The sequence below is a fragment of the Pelodiscus sinensis genome, chromosome 3, assembly GCF_049634645.1.
Source record: "Pelodiscus sinensis isolate JC-2024 chromosome 3, ASM4963464v1, whole genome shotgun sequence".
Classification (NCBI taxonomy): domain Eukaryota; kingdom Metazoa; phylum Chordata; order Testudines; family Trionychidae; genus Pelodiscus; species Pelodiscus sinensis.
The window spans coordinates 128,003,766-128,023,280 of record NC_134713.1 but is presented as its reverse complement, the minus strand read 5'-3'; the positions used below and the strand labels follow the sequence as shown (position 1 = coordinate 128,023,280).

The 19,515-nt window shown below is 40.7% G+C and overlaps 1 protein-coding gene across 1 annotated transcript in view; it reads right to left on the bottom strand.

The window, feature by feature from the left end:
• The window catches only part of RYR2 (ryanodine receptor 2), a 648,519-nt gene that overhangs the window by 228,068 nt on the left and 400,936 nt on the right, over nt 1-19,515 (bottom strand). The window contains exons 30-37 of the mRNA XM_075924816.1: nt 19,192-19,366; nt 11,902-12,110; nt 9,630-9,982; nt 8,330-8,444; nt 6,848-7,008; nt 5,759-5,918; nt 5,404-5,490; nt 1,465-1,691 (exon numbers count right to left, since the gene is read on the bottom strand). Of these exons, the coding sequence (XP_075780931.1) occupies nt 1,465-1,691; nt 5,404-5,490; nt 5,759-5,918; nt 6,848-7,008; nt 8,330-8,444; nt 9,630-9,982; nt 11,902-12,110; nt 19,192-19,366 (1,487 nt within the window). The remainder of the gene's footprint in view (nt 1-1,464; nt 1,692-5,403; nt 5,491-5,758; nt 5,919-6,847; nt 7,009-8,329; nt 8,445-9,629; nt 9,983-11,901; nt 12,111-19,191; nt 19,367-19,515) is intronic.

The following is a 19,515-nucleotide window of genomic DNA, read 5'->3' as shown; positions in this document are numbered from 1 at the left end:
TGCTACAATATTTGGGTCAAAATATGTAGGGGAATGCATTACACTGTTTGAAATTGTATTTAAGTATTTTCTTCAGAATTTAACTTTAATAACACAACAGAAAATGTTTCAATTGTTACAGATTTTGTAAACGCTTTTATTAAAAAAAATAATGTTAGTGGTTTTTATAATATAAATTTAGGGTTTTCCAATTTTCTTTTTTAAAAAACAAAAACAAATGAAATATACGTGCTTTGGAATTGAGGAATAGTTTGTAGCGTCTTTCAGCTTTGAAACACAACAGCAATGGAGATTTAAAAACAATCTAATTTATGAATACCTCTTGCTCTCATCTGTACTTTTTTTAAAGTGAAATTAGATCCTAATACAAGCTAAATCTTAGAGCTAAATCGTCCTCTCAGTGCCAAGACAAAGCAGTCTGAAATGCATGGGTAGTTTTAATAGGGGGAAAAAGAGAAACGCTGCTCTTCTGCCAGCATGGCCTTGTCCTCAAACTTGATTGGTATCTGAGCTAGTCCCCCTGGCACACAGGGAGTGTGGCTACTCCTCACTAGCTCCCCAAGTCCTGACATGCTTCCTGCACTGTGGAAACAAATCAGTTCCACTCCCTCTAAGGCCCTTCATAGCCATGGAAGGAGTAGCTGGATTTAACTCACAGTATTTTTTCTAAAACATATACTAAAGCTGCATGAGATATTTAGGTTTTGCATACGGGCCCACAGTACATTAATTTTTCATTCTTCACACCTATCCCATGAATAGGTCTGAAGACAATGTATGTTAAATATACCAAATCACAGTCAGTTTATTCTACTGAGATTGGGTTTTGAAGATCCATGAGGTACACAGCATATCAGAGTTGTTTGATTATTGCTAACAAAAATCACAGTTAATTAATAGATGGCAAAAAAGGTTGAAAGACCTTGTACACAATCACAAGCTACAGCTGAGTTTCCCTTGCCTCACTCATCCTTTTGATCTATCTAATGTTTTTGAAGGATTAGATTCAAGATGTTACCAGTAGCTAAGTATATATTTCCCCTTTCAGCAAAATAATACACAAAACAAAATCTGGCATGCATTGTTTGTATCTCTGTGTAGAAGTGACACTCACAGACGTGCTTCTCTCGGAGGAGGAAAAAAACCCAATTCTGTCATAAATGCTAATTGGCAATGTCTTTTTAACTCAAGAAATCTCTTATTGAACACACTTAGTAGCAGTTTAATAAAACCAGTGATTATGTTTATGTGACCTAGGTAATAATTTACTAACTGAATATAAATATGACCCACAAAAGGGGTCATCTTTAATCTGACAGTCACAATAGATGTATTTGTATGTTTTATACACATGCAAGAGAGAAAGAGTACCGACTATAGAACAGATTGTTTACTTGCTATTGGTCAGACTTCATAAAACCCACATCTACTCACACTCAGTTTATACATACAAACAAAGCTAACCTGTTTTCTTCTGGGATATGGAGGGACATGAACTGCAAAGGATCCAAGCACTGTACCATCCAGCCTTGACGATCACTGACCCGTGAGATATCAACCTTCAGAAAGTGGTTTGGCATTCTGCTCCATAACACGTGGGTCAAAAACTGGAGATGGAGACGGGGAGGGCACTGGGGGACTGGATTTTTGTGCTCACTTTTGAACAAGCCAGCAGACAATGGCATTACATTCTGGAGACAATAAGACAGAAGAGACAGTCAGTTTTATAATCTCTATAGGGGAATGAGGTGTATGATAGTGTGCAAGGCAAATGTGCTGCAAGCAGATAGGAAATCCATGCAATGAAACCAGCACAATACAGAAGGCATGTAGCATTTTAAGCAGCTCCCCAATCAGGCTGGGAACTATTACTTAGCTTAGAGGCTCTCAAAGCAAAATATAAAATCCTAAATAGAGGTTGCCTAAGGGGATGTCTTAGAAGTTTAGTATCTAGCTGCCTTGAAACTAGAGATATGAATTCTAATAATCCTTCACTCCTTCGGTAACCCCAGGCCTCCATTCTTCCAAGACGGAGTTCAAGTTCACTAGATGCAAGCAGTTTGAGTATATCCTTGAAAACTGAAGCCCATTCTGTTCTATATGGACATAATTTCAGCTTCCTTGGAGCCTTAAAAATTCTGTTATTTCTTCTAGGCTGCAATCCTTTTCATAATACTACATGCATTGGATATATTTAAAAATTAAATTTTAAACTTTTTACCTATAAGTATGCATTTGAATTGATTCTTGATATTATCTCTCTCTCTCTATTTTTTTTTTTTTAATTCCTGCAGGATGACAGAGTGACATCATCACACCACTCTGCATCCCACCTGCCTCCTCTCTCCTTTCCTCCCTCCCTCGTCCCTTCCCTTTCTCCAGTGCTCCGGAGCCGATGATGCCGCATTGTGGCCTCCCTCCTCTCCGGTGCTGGAGTGGGTTCTGGGGCTGCTACACAATGGTTTCGGCCCTCCCACCCGGCAGCCGGGGGAAAGCATGGGGCCTGGCAAGGCTTCTGACCAGCCCTGCTCCCTGCCCCCCCGCCAGGTGGGGGGAAGGAGGTAGAGCTGCGGCTGGTATGGCTGGGGAGAAGGGTTGAAGGAGGCGAGCTGGAGCTGGCATGGCCTTGGTCTTCCCCAGTGGCTGGGAGGTATGGGGGAGAGCCATGGCTGGCCCAGACTCAGCACCGCCCCCAGTGGCCAAGGCTGCCACACCTTGGGCTGGCCCTCTCTGGTGGCTGGGGGAGAGCCGGGGCTGCCTACCCGCAAAGAGAGGGGGCTGGTGAGTATAGTGAGCAAGGGGCACAGCCCCCTAGTATGTATTATCAATATTAGTTGTTTATATTGTAACAAAACCAAGAGCTCTGGGTCAGGATCAGCCCCTTCCCCTAACCCTTGGCTGTAAAAAAACACAAGTGGCAGTCCCTGTCCCAGGGGGCTTGCCACTCTCTTATTACAAAAAAATCACTTTTCAGTCTTTGTTGCTAGCCTCAGTCTAGTACTAAATATCCCACATTATTAAAATTCAGCCAATACACACAGTAAATACAGTGAAAGCTTTCTTAGCCGGTACTCATGAGGAATGGGGATTGCCGGTTAATTCAATGTGATAGATACTTATTGCTCTGCCCATATTCCCTACCAGCAGATCTGGCTTCCCAGCAGCTTGAGGCAGGCTGAGGGGGAAGGAAGTGCCTGCTGATGATGTCATTCAGCAGTCAAGAGCCCTACAACAGCAAGCTAGACAGGCATGAGTCAGGCACATGTTCCTGAAGATGCGGTGTTATTGTGGCTGGGGGCAATACCAGTTAACAAAGTTTTCTGATTAAGAGAGTGCCGGATAGTAAAGCTTTCACTGAATGTATACAAATATAAATATGTATATAATCATTGGAACTGTTCTTCACTACACAATGACACAATATAACTAGGTTTACAGAATGAAATAATGAGTTATAGAAATTGACTAGATTTGCAGTAGTGACAGGGAAAATGAGCATACAGTCTCTTTCACCATGTGAATAGCCCTTCGTGCAGTCACTCTTCAAGAATGTTATTTTAAAATCTTTTCAAAAAAGGCTGAAATTCTTCCACAATGTTTACATTCGTTTTAGCTGTGATTACCTTATATGTTCATACCATACATATGATGGCTTCAGAGAAGACATAATATGATCTGATGAATATATCGTGCATATTTCAAAATTAATCTAGGTCATTTTATGCACTGCATAACAAACAGCATGAAGGGCGAGAAGCATATGAATTAAATATTGCATTTACAGTTTGGAAACATTTAACTTCTTAGATGGAATCCTATCAAATCATTTTATCCTTTAACCTCTAAGCACGCATGGGGAAAAGCCAGCCTCACATTCAGCAACTCCTTCCCCTGCCTTCTCAGAGCTTCTGGAGTGCTGGAAATAGGTCATTTGTGGTGCTCAAGCTGAAGGAGAGAGAGGAGTGGAGACAGAGGAGACTCTCAGAGGAGAAGAGATAAGGTGGCTGTGCAGCCCCATAGGATCCAGGAGGACAACCCTGCATCCGGGAGCCAGGAATTCAGCTTCATGGGGGCCAGCAGTGCAGTCTGGCTGCCAAGGGCCATGGCTGGCAGTGGGGGTGCAATAGATGGAAGGGATAATACCCTTTTTCTAGATATCCCAGCATTCAGTAACTAAATTGCCTGTAAAGAGTTAAACCCAGAATAATGGCTAACCAAGGAATATTGGCAGGGAGCCAGGAGAGCCAATGGAAAGAGAATGAGAAATTTGAAATGAAACAGGTTTTGCCTGCTTCAGTCTCCTTTTGTGTGTGAGAGAAGAGCAGGAGCTGGGAGATAGAGATGAAGTAAGTCTTGGAACCAGACATGGAATTTTCAGCAATATTCATGTATAGAAAGGAAGGAACCTTGGAACAAAAGATTTAGGTAGAAAGGGAATGTATAGTTAGATGTGATCCAGGGTTGTTGTATTTCTTATTTCTTGATTTGTGGGATTTCTCTGTACTGATTTTAACACCCCCATGTGTATTGTAACAAACTGAATTACAGGGAAGCAATTCTCTATTCTTTAATCTGTTTTTTTTAGTTGCTCTGTAACACCTAACAACCAAGTATGCTGTACCAAATATACCTTCTTTGTTTTGTTAATACAATCATCATTTTAAGACTATAATCTGATTCCTGTGTCCTAAATGGCAGGAGGTTATGTGTGCACGTGCCTGATACTGAAAGTCAGCTATTAAGGGATTACAGTTTGTTTTCAAGCTCTCTCCTGAGGGAGGGTTAAAGAGCTTGTGGTTATACTACAGGAAAAAATTCTGAAGTGTGTCTTTCTGGCTTTCAAGGGGATTTTGCATTTGGGTGGTAGCAGTGTACCACCCAAGGTTATGCAATCTGTGATTTTGGGAGGTTTTTTAAGCCGAAGACTTTCGTGGAAAGATAGTTTTAAGGACTCTTGCAAGCCCCCACCTTCTGCACTTGAAGTGCCAAAGTGGGAAACACCTTGACGGGGGGCCAGAAGTGCTGCCCCAGCCATGGGGATCCACAGTTGCCTTGCCTCTTCCTGAATATCCTCCCCTCAATTCCCTGCTTGGCCAAAGCCAGCCCCTCTCCTGATGCTGGAACAAAGCCCTGCAGCCAACAACAGCAGAGGGGCTGGCATTTTTCTCTCCTCATCTGGCAGATTCCCTGATTTGGGACTAGTCAGGTCCTGCAGGTGATGGACATGGAGGTACAAACGGTACCAAAATATGTGATTTACAAAATGCCATATTACACAATTGCACCAACAAAAATATGCCCAAAACCAAAAACATGCTTCATTCAACAAAAGAGCAATAATTGAGTATTATCGGATATAACAACTAAACTTACAGAGAAACAAATGAGTGTTCTCTTATTTACCTTTATCCTTCCCAACTCAAACTGGAAAACATTTGGACTTGTAGCTTGTGCAAAAACTGCAGGAAATAACTTAGTACTTGGTTCAACCTGAATGACAAACAGAAATACACAGTGACCAAACATAGAAAAACCACCAATGCTAAGAAATCTATCACTTGTGATAACTGCTTATAGGCACAAACTACCACGTGAAACTGTACAAGAGCCTAACTAAGGTTCAGAGGTGAGAGAAGATTACAATCACATCATTGGCAATGACTTTTCCTTTCATTTCTAATCATAAATAAGGCTAACAAAATTCAATCTACTTGCTTTTCTCATATGGATGAGGTGACAAAACCAAATAAATACATACCTGATAATAGGTACTCAGTTCCTTGCCATTAGCAGTGAAGGTTAGCAACCCACTGGCAGCATCGACCACACAGCCAATCTCCAGCCCGTTGTTGTTGCGCCCTTGTCCTGGGCTCATGCTCTCTCCGGCGCACACCATATAGCAGTTGCTGCGTTTAATACTAAATATCAAGACATACATTTGTGGGTAGCATGTGAGCTTGTATGGGATCATACTGTATTGGAATAGTCTGTTTATTCAAATTATCACAATTTCACACCATGGATTTGCCAAAGTTTTGTAAAGATGGAACTATTTCCAACAAAACAAGAACTAGCCCAAACCTTTACATGAACCAGACAAGAGAGATACAAGTGGCTAACCTTATAAATCATTTGTTTTTATGCAGCCCTGAACTTACTGATTCTGATATTGTACTTATATTTCAGTGCATAGTATAGAGAATGAATTAATCAAGTAATTGTCTGTGTGAGATTTTAATTTGTGCTGACTTTGGTGTGCTTTTTATGTAGCTTACTATAAAACTAGGCAAATATCTAGATGAGTTAATATACCCCCGAGAGACCTTTGCATCCCCCCCATGAGAGCCACTGATCTCACTCAGTACCCCATCTTCCAAAATTGGCCAATGCCAGCTGCTTCAGAGGCAATGAACAGAAGACACAATCTTCAAGTTATCCTTCTCCTGTCATCTACTTCCAGCTTCCGGAAATCAGAGGCTAGGAACATCCAGAGCATGGGGTTGTGTCCCTCACATTCTTGGCTAATAGCCACTAAGTGACCTGTCATCCATGAATTTATATAAATCTTTTTTGAAACCAATTATACTTTTGGCCTTTACAATATCCCCTGGCAATGAGTTCCACAGATTGACTGTGCATTGTGTGAAGAAGTACTTCCGTTGTGTAAATCTGATCTCTATTAATTTCATTGGGTGAACCTTCAACATTTAGGGACCTGATTCTCCTCTATAATACCTATCCTATATCAGTAAAACTCCACATTCATCTGAATTTATATAGGTTCTACATGTTAAAACATATGAAGTATAAAACAATTCAATTAAAAAGAAAAGTAACTGAAGCCAACCTTTCATGAACCTTTCCTTTTTCATCCCCTAGTGTCACTGTAACAGTGCGCACTCTGTCCAAGTCAAAGGTCATGTCGTATTGATGGAAGTCAGACGTAATCCAGCCCACCCAGACATTAGCAGGTTCTTGCCCAGGAAATATTCTCACCGCGTAATAATACTGCCAATAAATTAACAATATCCCATGGTGTTAATATTTAGTTTATGTTAACGTTTTGATTCAGAATTTGTTATTTTAAAATATTTCTGTGTATTTTTCATAATCTAATAGAGATGAATTAGCTTTTGTGAACAGCTATAGTCTCATTCAAGAGTAATTCATTAGTAGATCAATGAAAGAATAATGTCAGTGCAAAGCAAGACATGTTCTGCAAAAGGTGGGTGAGGGTCTGATGTAAACTGGAAGACAAGGAGGATTAAAAAAAGATGCATAACTAGTTTAACAAGCTTCAGAGGGGTAGCCGAGATAGTCCAACTGGACAGTCCCTACGGGAAAGAATTAATGGACACAAATAGGACATCTGAAAAGGGAACACATGAAAACTTGTTGGAGAACACTTTAACCTCCCTAGACACTCATTAAGGGATCTCTACGCTGCTGTTTCCACAAGCCAAATACATAGAGAAGGATTGGAACTCCACTTCATTCACAAGTTTAATTTTCATGCAGATGGTTTAAAATTCGATATTGGATGTCTGGGACATTATCAACCAAACAAACAATGAAGGTGCCAATGGTTTTTGATATTTCTATAAAATCTGTTGTTAGTACTCTTCCTCTTCAAGTGAAAACTAATAGTTCTTATCAGCTCTTTAAACTATCTAGTCTTTAAGGTGCTAATAGACTATTTGTTGTTTTTCAGTTTTTCCTGTTACAGACTGGCTCAGCTTTCCCTTTGAAACATATCTACCCACTGCCTCTTTTTCTCTCCTCCCCCCTCCAATATTTTTTCCTTCTCCCCTCCTCTTCCCCCCATTTATTCTTGGTTCTGGACATCCAATACTCGGGTCATCTGAAGAAGTGAGCTGTGCCCACAAAAGCTCATGATACCATCTATCTGTTTTGTTAGTCTTTAAAGTGCTACTAGTTTAACAAGATACATGCAGAAACATTGGCAGTATGTTCACATTACAATGAGTAAAGAATTAATACTTATACAGGTATATTATGTTTGCAAACACTGGAAACAGTAAACTGAGCAGATTTAAGGGACTGACAAAATTATTGATCAATTCATAGAACTTCCTTTAATTTCAATGGGATTTCAACATTTTTCACTCAATCAGAATCATAATTTGTTGTCCCTCTAAATCTCTGTGTTTGAGGAGCTCTGGGCTTGAGTAGTTGTTTCAGAATAGGGCCATATTCTGCCCTTGTTCTGTTTGCAGTACACTGTTGCCCACAGAAGTTCTTATCCTAGAGGCAAAAGTAAATTGTTAGAAAAACAAATAGCAAAAACATGAAGACTGTTTTGCCATACCGTAGAAGTATGCATCAGGTAATCATAATCATCTCTGTCATCTGCCAGAACATCCTCCGTGAGCCGTGCAGAGTGGCTTGTACTGTAATCTGGCTTTGTCCTTCTGAGCATAAATCTGTAATAAATAAAAGTACTGAGGACCAAGTAAAATCACCACTGATATCAATTCTGGTGATATCTCTTGTGATATCACATTGATATCACAAGAGTTCTGAAAATAAAAAGTAACCTAAAAGATTTAGTTGTGTCCATACAATTGTTTATTTTTTACATTAACTATGGCTGGAATAAAGTCCCTTACAGAAGATACAGAATGACGTGGGGTATAATTTTCATACTTGCATAAGTGACATAGTGGCTTACATCTTCTCAAATGTCATTTATGAGCCTAAGTTCCACTGACTTTAAATGAGAATTTGGGTATGTCTACACTTGCACGCTCTTTCGAGAGAGGGATGCAAATGAAGACATTCGAAATTGCAAATGAAGCTGGGACTTAAATATCCCACACTTCATTTGCATAATTGCGTTATGGTTCTATTTTGAAATAGCGCTATTTCGAAATACAAAACGCGGTGTAGATGAGGTTATTTCGGGAGAACACCCTTTTTCCTAAATAACCCTTATTCCTCATAAAATGAAGTTTAACAGTTATTTTGATTGCCTATGAAAATGAGGAAGATAAATATATAACATAGTGCCTCAGTTAATGAGGGCACCACAGAAGACCATGAAAGCTCAGGTATTTACCAAGCTCATCTAAACATCTTTGGCCTTTGCTAGAAGTCTTGAGAGTACAATTTTCTCATGAAATGTCTAGTATTTCCTGGTTTTGACAGGACCAAAAAAAAAACCCTCTGGCACTTTGAGAATGCTTTTCATCTGAGAATGTTAAAAGACTGTACTGTATTTAGCTTCCCAGTACCCTTAGGGCAGTGTTTCCCAATTGGTGCTCCAGGGAACCCTGGGGATCCATGAAGTGAAAGCAAGGGTTCCGTGAAGAGTAGGCACTCCCCTTCCCCCTGTTAAATGTGGCAGAGGCCATTTTTATTTTCTAAGGCAACTCTAGGGGTTCCGTGGCCAAATAAAATTGGGAAACACTGCCTTAGAGGAAGGCTTCAGTTAAAGATTTCTGTGTCTTCTACATAACTGATGATGAAAGCAAGACCCAGTGAGATTAAGTGATATGCTTATTGCCACACACCTAGTCTGTGGGTATAGAACCCGGGAGTCCAGACTGTCAGTTGAGCACTAGTCGCTATTTTACCAGATCAAAACCAGATCAAACCTAGTTACCGACCTTTGCTTAAGACGTGAAGGTTTTTCTTGAGTGTAATCTTTGTGGTTATTGAACTCCACTTTTGTAGCTTCTTTTTCCTTTTCTGTCCGATCAGGCACTAGGTGACCATGAGCTGTCTTCATCAGAACCTCAAAATCAGAATCAGCATCATAATCCTCCAAGTCACTCTTTGGGCCAAAAAGACCAGTGCCTGGCAACCCTCCTGCTGATGTTTTGGAGAACACTTCTGCACACTCAATAGGCATGCTCAAGCGATAAAACATGACGCCGGTTTTGCTGTTCTGTGAGCCAAAGGACTTTTGTGTGACCTTCAAACAGGGGGAACTGTCTATGGTACCATCTATTCTCATCACCTATCAAATATAAAAACTAATTTGTTACAAAAGTAAATGTCTTTCCTCCTCCCCAAACTGCTCCTGTTTTATTATTAGCATTATATGTAATATTTTAGATCTATAAAATGATTAAATGTAAATTATTACATAGAAATTTAACTAAACATCAGCATGTACTCTAGCAATGAGCAAATGAATACAGTGACAAGTGAATGGCATTGCTTCCTTTTAGCATTTATAAATTGGATACACAGTCAAAGACTATCCCCACTATTCTTTGCAGTAGCAATTCAATCATGGCCAGTATAATTCATAACAACTCTTAAACACAAGGAACACAAGATATAAGAGAAAGAACTGTATTTCTTATTACATATAACATTCTGATATACTGAACTTGAATAGGGAGAGAGTTTCTGTTTCATTCAAATATACATTTCATATAACCTGGTAAAAACTGGCTTCAATATTACAGCATTATGTGTATTTTGAAAATACAGACATTTCATGCATTTGTACAGATTTTTGTCATTAGATAAAATAACCTGCAAATAGCCCATTGTCTATGCACACAGGTGCATATATAGAGACACAATTTCCACTGAACACATGAACTTAGAGTATTACATTGAATTTGTGCACGAGCATAAAACAGTAAACAGAATTTCAGTGCCCATATTTAAGTGCCCATGGAGTACAGAACTCTCAAATGTCTTTATATAGTACAGTCTATATTTTTTGAGAGAATTTTCAAACTTTTGAGAGCTCAACTTTGCCAACTTAACATATGTTTTGTATTTAATTATTTAGTAGTCTAATATATTCATACTCTTCCAAGAGCTCAGTCGCCAGCTTACAGAATTAATTACAGGCAGTCCCTGGGTTACGTACAAAATAGGGACTGTAAGTTTGTTCTTAAGTTGAACCTGTATGTAAGTCGGAACTGGCATCCAGATTCAGCCGCTACTGAAACTGATCAGTTTCAACAGCGGCTGAATCTGGATGCCAGTTCTGACTTACATACAGATTCAGCTTAAGAACCCCAAGCGTCCCCAAGTCAGCTGCTGCTGAAACTGAACAGCAGCTGATTCCAGGAAGCCCAGGGCAGAGCAGCTCTGCCTCGGGCTTCCTGTAGTCAGCCGCTGGTCAGTTTCAGCAGCGGCTGACTTGGGGACGCCTGGGGCAGAGCAGCTGGGGTGCTGCCGGGTTGGTCCAGTAGCACCAAGGAGCGGTGCTGCGGGACCAACCGGCAGCGCCCCACCTGCTCTACCACAGTCCCCGGGCTTTGCTCCACATCTCCCTGGTCTGCTGGGGGGGGGGGCACTAGCTGCGTCCCCCCCGCAGCAGACCAGGGAGACGCGGAGCAAAGCGGCGGAGGACTCGGGCCGGACCCGCGGCGCTTCCAGATCAGCGCCGCGGGTCCGGCCCGGGTCCTCCGCCACTTTGCTCAGCGTCTCCCTGGTCTACAGACCAGGGAGACGGGGAGCAAAGCGGCGGAGGACCCGGGCCGGACCTGCGGCGCTGATCTGGAAGCGCCGCGGGTCCGGCCCGGGTCCTCCGCCGCTTTGCTCCCTGTCTCCCTGGTCTGCTGGCTTCCCCAGCAGACCAGGGAGACGAGGAGCAGCTTTTCTCGCCCTGGAGGATGCAGGCGGCGGGACCAGGAATCCCGCCGCTTCAGTCCTCCAGGGTGAGAAAATCCCCGTTTGTAACTGCGGATCCGACATAAGTCGGATCCGCGTAACTCGGGGACTGCCTGTACTTAGTTCTCACAGAGCTACAATCATAGTTTACTAGGTGAGAGAGTGCAAGTCAGCTGCCAACACTGATATCTATATTTGCTCAAAAAGAAGAGCAAAAGCAGTAAGTTAACTAACAAGTTCACTAACTAAAATAATTTCCTGAAAAATTAACCGGAAACATTAATTTAGAACACAAACCTCAATGTGTTCATGGTTTGGTGGCACTGGGAAAAACTGAGGAAGTCTCTTGCTTAACCACATGGTAATTTCTCTGTTTGTATTAACAGCGAAAGGTTCATAGCCTTCTTGTAAGCCACATATAGTAAAATATTTCAGGGTGCTGACATCTTTGCCAAAGTTCATTCTTCCCACTTGAGACAAACCCAGGCTGCACACAGGTATAAATCCTGTCCAAAAGAAAAAGAAAGAATTTATGCATCCCATATATTATAAAAGTGTTTTCTTAACATATCCCAGTCTGAAATGGTTAGGGATAAAAATGTCTGTACAGAAAAAGGATAAACTCGTCTCCCCTATTTATTTTGGTCCTAGACAGCCAACACTCCAGTCATTTGAAGAAGTGGGCTGTGCCCATGAAAGCTTATGATACCAGCTACATGTTTTGTTAGTCTATAAAGTGCTACCAGACTATTTGTTGTTTTTTCAGTTTTCCAATAATAGTGTGAGGTATACTACCTTCCAAGAATCAGAAAGCAGTACACCTCTGTTGTTATTCTGAACACAAGGCTCTCTAAAAGGAGATGTGGCAAGAAATTATATCACATTCCAAATAATTCACTTCAGAAATACCAGACAGTACCTCAATGATTGCCTTACTGAACATGGGACCAAATTCTCTGCTTTTGTCAAGTGCTGTCATCGCTCATGATTTTACAAGTCTTATAATATTTGATTTTGCTCATCAAGCTTCAATTTAGAATCATGTTTATTTGCTTTTTTTTTTTTAAACAAGAACCTCACCTTTCCTTTAAAAACAAACATTTTCCTAGCCCTGACGGCTGCAGAGAAAAAGCTTGAAAATTTGTCCAAAAGGTAATCTAAAGGTTCAAAAACCACAACAGCAAATAGAAAGTTCATACACTGATTTCTTGAAATCTAATTACTTTTAAATTATCCTTATGATATTTTAGGGCCAGATTCCAAGCGTATGAATGCCTAGGGTCCTTGAAACTTCAGTCAAGTTGACGGATGGAGGTGTCCCTATGTAGCATCAGGTGTAAAGTTTGTGGCACAACATTAGAAAAAGATTGGTCTCTCAGCTCTTCACTTCTAAGAGAAGACCCTATTTATTAGAGAATGAAATTCACAGCTGTGCAGAGTAACACCACTTGGAAAATTACATTTGAGCACCTCTGGTTGTTACATTCATGGTACTATTTTAGAATACATTTTCTTTTTTTTCTTCCATTCATCCTCCTTGTTCCCTTTCCATCTAACTATACTATATAAAATGTATTTGACTTGTCTGCTAAAAAAAACAAAACACCGCTATTAAGTTAAAAAATGCCAAAAAGATAATTTTCTCCTTGTCTCCCAAGAAGTGAAAATCTGGATCTTCCATTCCATTAGAGCTGAACAGAATCTAAGAGAAACTGGGAAGGAGAAATGGTAATGCTCAGCAGGCAGAACAGCTGGCCTTTCCCATTCTTTGGGATCCAGGAGATTAAGAATTTTGCAGGATGGGAAGGAGCAGACCCTGAATTCATGACATACTCTGTATACACAAGTAGAAGAATGTCACAGACAAAAGCCACAGCCGTTAACTCTGCTCTGCAATAGCCTCCAGACTTCAAAACTTCTTTTGAATATTTTATTACAGATAAGAAAGATTCACTGTCATTTACATGTGTGTTAAACAAGATAAATACAAGGCCAGAACCTACAAGCCACAAGACATTAGTTTGTAAGATAAATGTCTGGATTTCGATCTTCATGGCAAGGCTCTTAGTAACGAGACATCATTTTCACACACAGATAATGAGATTGCTCAGTCAGTATGATTCATGACTACTTTTTACTGCAAATCTATTGGTAAAATATAATATAGACCATTTCTCAGCAGAATACTAGAACTAAATGGGAAATCATATTAAACAATTTATAACAAGGAGTTCTATTTGCATAAATCAATATATATTTAAATTAATACCTGCCTAGCAGCTTAACTTAAAGCAAGCTAACATGAACCCTGCTGAGTACAATGAACCATGAATGACTGCAAATGGTTTTAGGCAAAGCCAAATTTCACAACTCTCTCTGCAGTAGGATGACAAATCTTCATGCATCACTCCAGAAGAATTGTTCTTGTGAGCAAATGTCCCCAGGGCAGTTAGTGTAGTTAGAGAATGGGTGTTCAGAGAAGCATAACATACCTGTAACAGCAAGAACCTCTGTAAAACAATTCATCGCTTTCATAGTATTCTAGAATCATAGGCTACGTCTACACTGCAGGGTTTTTGCGCAAGAAGTCTTTTGCGGAAGAGTTCTTGTGCAAAAACTTCTTGCGCAAAAGCACGTCCACACCTCAAAGCGCATCGCTTTTGCAATACGTTATTGCACAAGAGAGCGTCCACGATTCATGGACACTCTTGCACAAGAAAGTTCTGATTGCCATTTACACAATGGCCATCAGAGCACCTGTGCTTTTTGCGCAAGAAACCCCTGCAGAGCATCCACACATGCCTTTTTGCGCAAGAGCTGTAGTGCAAAAAGGAATTATGCCTCATAGAAGGAGGTATACCTATGCCACAAAAAAGCCCTCAGTTCTGTCGATTAACTGTAGATTTTCTTGTGCAAAAACACACTTGAGGTGTGGATGCTCCATGGGTTTTTGCGCAAAAACACCTTTTAGTGTAGACGTAGCCTCAGGGTTGGAAGAGACCTCAGGAGATCAACAAGTCCAACCTTTTATTAGGCACTGATGAGGGTACATCTGGAGTATTGTGTCCAATTCTGAGCCCCCAATATAGAAAGGATGTAGATGCACTGGAAAAAGTCCAGCGGAGGACAACAACAATGATTAGGAGGCTGGAGCACAGGAGAGACAGGGGGTATGTCTACACTACCCCGCTAGTTCGAACTAGCGGGGTAATGTATGCATACCGCACTTGCTAATGAAGCCCGGGATTTGAATTTCCCGGGCTTCATTAGCATAAGCGGGGAGCCGCCATTTTTAAATCCCCGCTGCTTCGAACCCCGTGTAGCGCGGCTACACGGGGCTCGAACTAGGTAGTTCGGACTAGGGTGCCTATTCCGAACTACCGTTACTCCTCGTGAAACGAGGAGTACCGGTAGTTCGGAATAGGCACCCTAGTCCAAACTACCTAGTTCGAGCCCCGTGTAGCCGCGCTACACGGGGTTCGAAGCAGCGGGGATTTAAAAATGGCGGCTCCCCGCTTATGCTAATGAAGCCCGGGAAATTCAAATCCCGGGCTTCATTAGCAAGTGCGGTATGCATACATTACCCTCCTAGTTCGAACTAGGAGGGTAGTGTAGACATACCCTGAGAGATTTGGGCTTCTTTACTCTACAGAAGAGAAGAGTGAGGGGGAATTTGATAGCAGCCTTCAACTACCTGAAGGGAGGTTCCTAAGAGGATGGAGAGAGACTGTTTTCAGTAGTGACAGATCAAGGTTCAATAGTCTCAAATTGCAGTGGGGGAGGTTTAGGTTGGATATTAGGAAAAGCTATTTCACTAGGAGGGTGGTGAAGTACTGGAATGGGTTACCTAGTGAGGTGGTAGAATCTCCATCCTTAGAAGTTGTTAAACCCAGAGGAACTTCCCAAAGCAGGAACAACCCCAACTAAATCATCCCAGTCAGGGCTTTGTCTCCTTGAGTGCTCAATGGAACAGTGCAGCCCTGAATCATCTTCAGCATGAAAAAGTCTTCAAGTAGCATTTTATAACATATAATATAGAAGACTCCTAAAACAACATACAATGTTTCACACAAACTTCATGATTTCATATTTTTAAATAGATTTCAGATTAAAATTTAAGAATGCATGCCATGTATGAGCATGTCAGACTGCACTTTTCGTACTGTACCTTCTGAGAGGAGCAGAATCGAATATGGCCCCAGGATTCTATTCTCAACTATTTCAGAAGTAATCTTGGCAATCTCTCAATTACTCTATCTGAAGGGGGAGAATAATTCTTGCCTAATTACTGAGGTATAGCTATGAGACTTGCTCAGTAATAAGGGCTGTGTAGTACACAGAACTGAGAACACTAGCTGGTGGGGTCTCCTATTCACACCTACCACACCTTCCTGAAGTAGAGAATGTAAATGGAATGTAATTGGGGTGGAACTGCTCTAGAAAGCTAGAGATGAAAATGAGCATTCCTCCTTCTTTTAGCACAGCAGGGGAAGCCGATGCAGGCATTTAGCATTCATTTGCTTTACTAATGCCACAGCCTACTAAAATATAAGCCAAAGAAAGTTAACTTACCCTGTTTTTAAAAGCTGTAATTTTAAAACAGCAGTTACATCCTCCCAGGGGTAAGTGCTCATGCTCTTGCTCACTTATTGCATCAACTTACTTACACAGGGTGAATATAGCACAGAAAATATTTACAGTAGGGATGAACACACACCATAGCAGACTACAGAACTGCAGTTTTTAATTAAAAGAGAGAAATAAGAATTTATTTTCATGACCCCAAAAAGTGTTGTTATGGTCAGCACCATGTAGCATGGGAACAAGACCCAAAAAGAAGAACCACTCTGGCTACCTGGCATGAATATGAGATAGGAAGTAGTGAATTCATACAAAGAGAACTTGATTCAAAGCTTATTCGATTCACACTGGGTTAAGGGATCTTTTGATCAGGCTCCTTCTCTACTCTATGAACAGCTCCACAGAAGTTTTATGACAATGTGCAGAGGAACTTGTGGTCCGGATAGGGACTTTGATTTATGTTTCTACTAGAACAGGGTCACTCTCGGTGCACTATAACTATTTAATATCATGCAGGGCTTGAGGAAGCCCATTGCCTCTTGTATGTCTGCAGAAACATCTCTCAGTGCTTCTTCAATTGTGTATCATAATATAGCAATTACTGACAGAATGAAACAACTTTTTGCTCTATTGAATATTTTGAGGGTGATATTCTATTGGGCAATACAACTGTTTCTGGTAAGCCATTTTAGATATTAACTACTGTATGTATCATTCATAAAAACAGAATGCACATTTTAAAAATATGCAATAAATAAAACCCAATCTCGATTAACAGGGACCAGTCAAGTTGCAGAGTTTTAAAATTCAGTCTCGCAGTTTTATTTTAGTTTGTGGGTATGTGTATCTAATCACATATTGCTGCTTTTTGTATTGAATTATTTTAAACAACCCACTTCATTATTTACTTTTATGCTGACTGTAACTGTTAGCACACAGACTTCCTTTTATCCTACAAGGAGATCAACAAAAATATGATATTTCTAACATGAATATGCCAATGGCTTTCTTGTAAACCAGTATCGTCTACGATGATGTGCTTCAATATATTTAGTGCATGACAATTAAACTTTTCAGTGACTTCCACTGTACATTTCACTAGCGCTCAAGATCAGCATCATACAGTAAATTATTATATTTCCACTGATGCTCTCCTTTCTGCCCATGAAGTTCTCAGCAAAATGAGAGAAAGCAAACCTACTGTGTAAAGCGATGTTGAAGTTCTTCTACCTAGTAAACTATGCTATGTGTTGGGATATGTAAAAATTAATAGGGGCCTAGGATAGTGGTAAGGAGTTTAGCCACAGTAGGCATTATCCTTGAACATGATTTTTCCCTTTGTTTTTGCAGCCTAGAAAAATAGATAAGTGTGCAGCTGCTCCTCTTTATTGTGTCTTTTATCTACCCTCACTGGCTCTGTATAAATATTTCAGGGTTACTTTTCTTGTAAGCTCTGTAACCTGTTGATTTGGAAAGTTTGTAGCACAGAATAGTGCTGATTTAATTAGAAATTCTGTAAATAGTAATTAGGGGCGGGTATAATAATATTCATCACCTGCTTATTAATATTCATTTTATGGGAGTAAACATTACTAAATAAGGTTTTAGGAAAAGTAGTGATGGACATGTGAATTAACATACTAAAATAGATTAAAGAGTGTAATTGGTGCCATGTTGCTGCCACTTGGACATGGTGTTGGATGTTCGAGGTAAACATGCCTGGGCACTAAAGCAGTTCCATATACCTCATCCACTCCTGAGTCGCCTGTTTCTTCTCAAAGGGTATGTCTAGACTACATGCCTCTGTCGCCAGAGGCATGTAGATTAGGCTACCAGACATAGGAAAATGAAGCGGCGATTTAAATAATCGCCGCTTCATTTAAATTTACATGGCTGCCACGTTGAGCCGACAAACAGCTGATCAGCTGTTTGTCGGCTCAGCGCAATAGTCTGAACGCGCGGGTGGTGACATCAAAGGTATCAGTCGACCACCCAGGTATACCTCATCCCAGGAGGCATACCTGGGTGGTCGACAAATACCTTTGATGTCGACACCCGCGCGTCCAGACTATCGTGCTGAGCCGACAAACAGCTGATTAGCTGTTTGTCGGCTCAGCGTGGCAGCCATGTAAATTTAAATGAAGCTGCGATTATTTAAATCGCCACTTCATTTTACTATGTCTGGTAGCCTAATCTACATGTCTCTGGCGACAGAGGCATGTAGTCTAGACGTACCCTAACACTATGCACATAGTAATGGGAAATAGCCGTGTTAGTCTCATCTTGCTAAAACAAAAGGAAAAACTATATAGCACTTTAAAGACTAACAAGACGGTTTAATAGGTGATGAGCTTTTGTGGGCCAGACCCACTTCCTCAGATCATATTCTGGAAGAGAATTGGCATGGCCATATATACCAAAGGAATACAATGAAAAAAGTGAACACATTATTAAACTGACAAATTAGATTCAGTATAGAAGGTGAGATGTGGGGGAGGGAGGGAATAGCTATTTGAGTCAATGAATTGCTAATCAACGGTGATAAGTGGGAAGCTATCTTTGTAATGGTTAAGGTAATAAGTATCTTTGTTAAGGCCCATTCGTAAAGTATCAAATTTAAGCATGAAAGAAAGTTCTGAAGTTTCCCTCTGTAATCTGGTGTTAAAGTCTCTTTGAAGTAAGATGCATGTAGTAAGGTCGTTACGATTATGTCCAGGTAGGCTGAAATGAAAAGCAACTGTTTTTTCCTCGTGAAGATGTCTGATGTCTGATTTGTGGGCATTAATTATTTGGCGAAGTGTCTGAGAAGTCTGACCAATATATATAGCAGAAGGACCCTGTTGGTACATGATGGCATAAATTATATTTCTGGATGAACAGGAATATGTTGCATTCCCATCTGCACAGGCACACATCCCAAAGAACCAGTTAAAAGGCCGTCAACCCACAATAGGCATAGTTTACGTACAAAAGCGAGTTAACAGCACAAAGCACGCAGACACTTACCATCACCAACCTCAAAGTCCTTAAATGCAAGCTCTGAACCTGAGTCATCAAGCAGGATTTCACCGTTCAGGGTGAACATCATGGTGTGCTCATTCATGTCAACCATACATCCCACGACATCCCCTGCCAACCAAGAGCGGCCGAAATGCTCATTACCCTGGTGCCATCGCTGGGCCTGAAAGGGATTTAAAAGAATAAATACAATGAGAATATTTCTCTCCCCCTCAGTGATATGACTAATAATCATCTCCCTCAATACTTTTTCAGCAACTCATTCTGCAACAGCACCAACAAATATCACAATTAGGCTCTGAGAGTAATAAT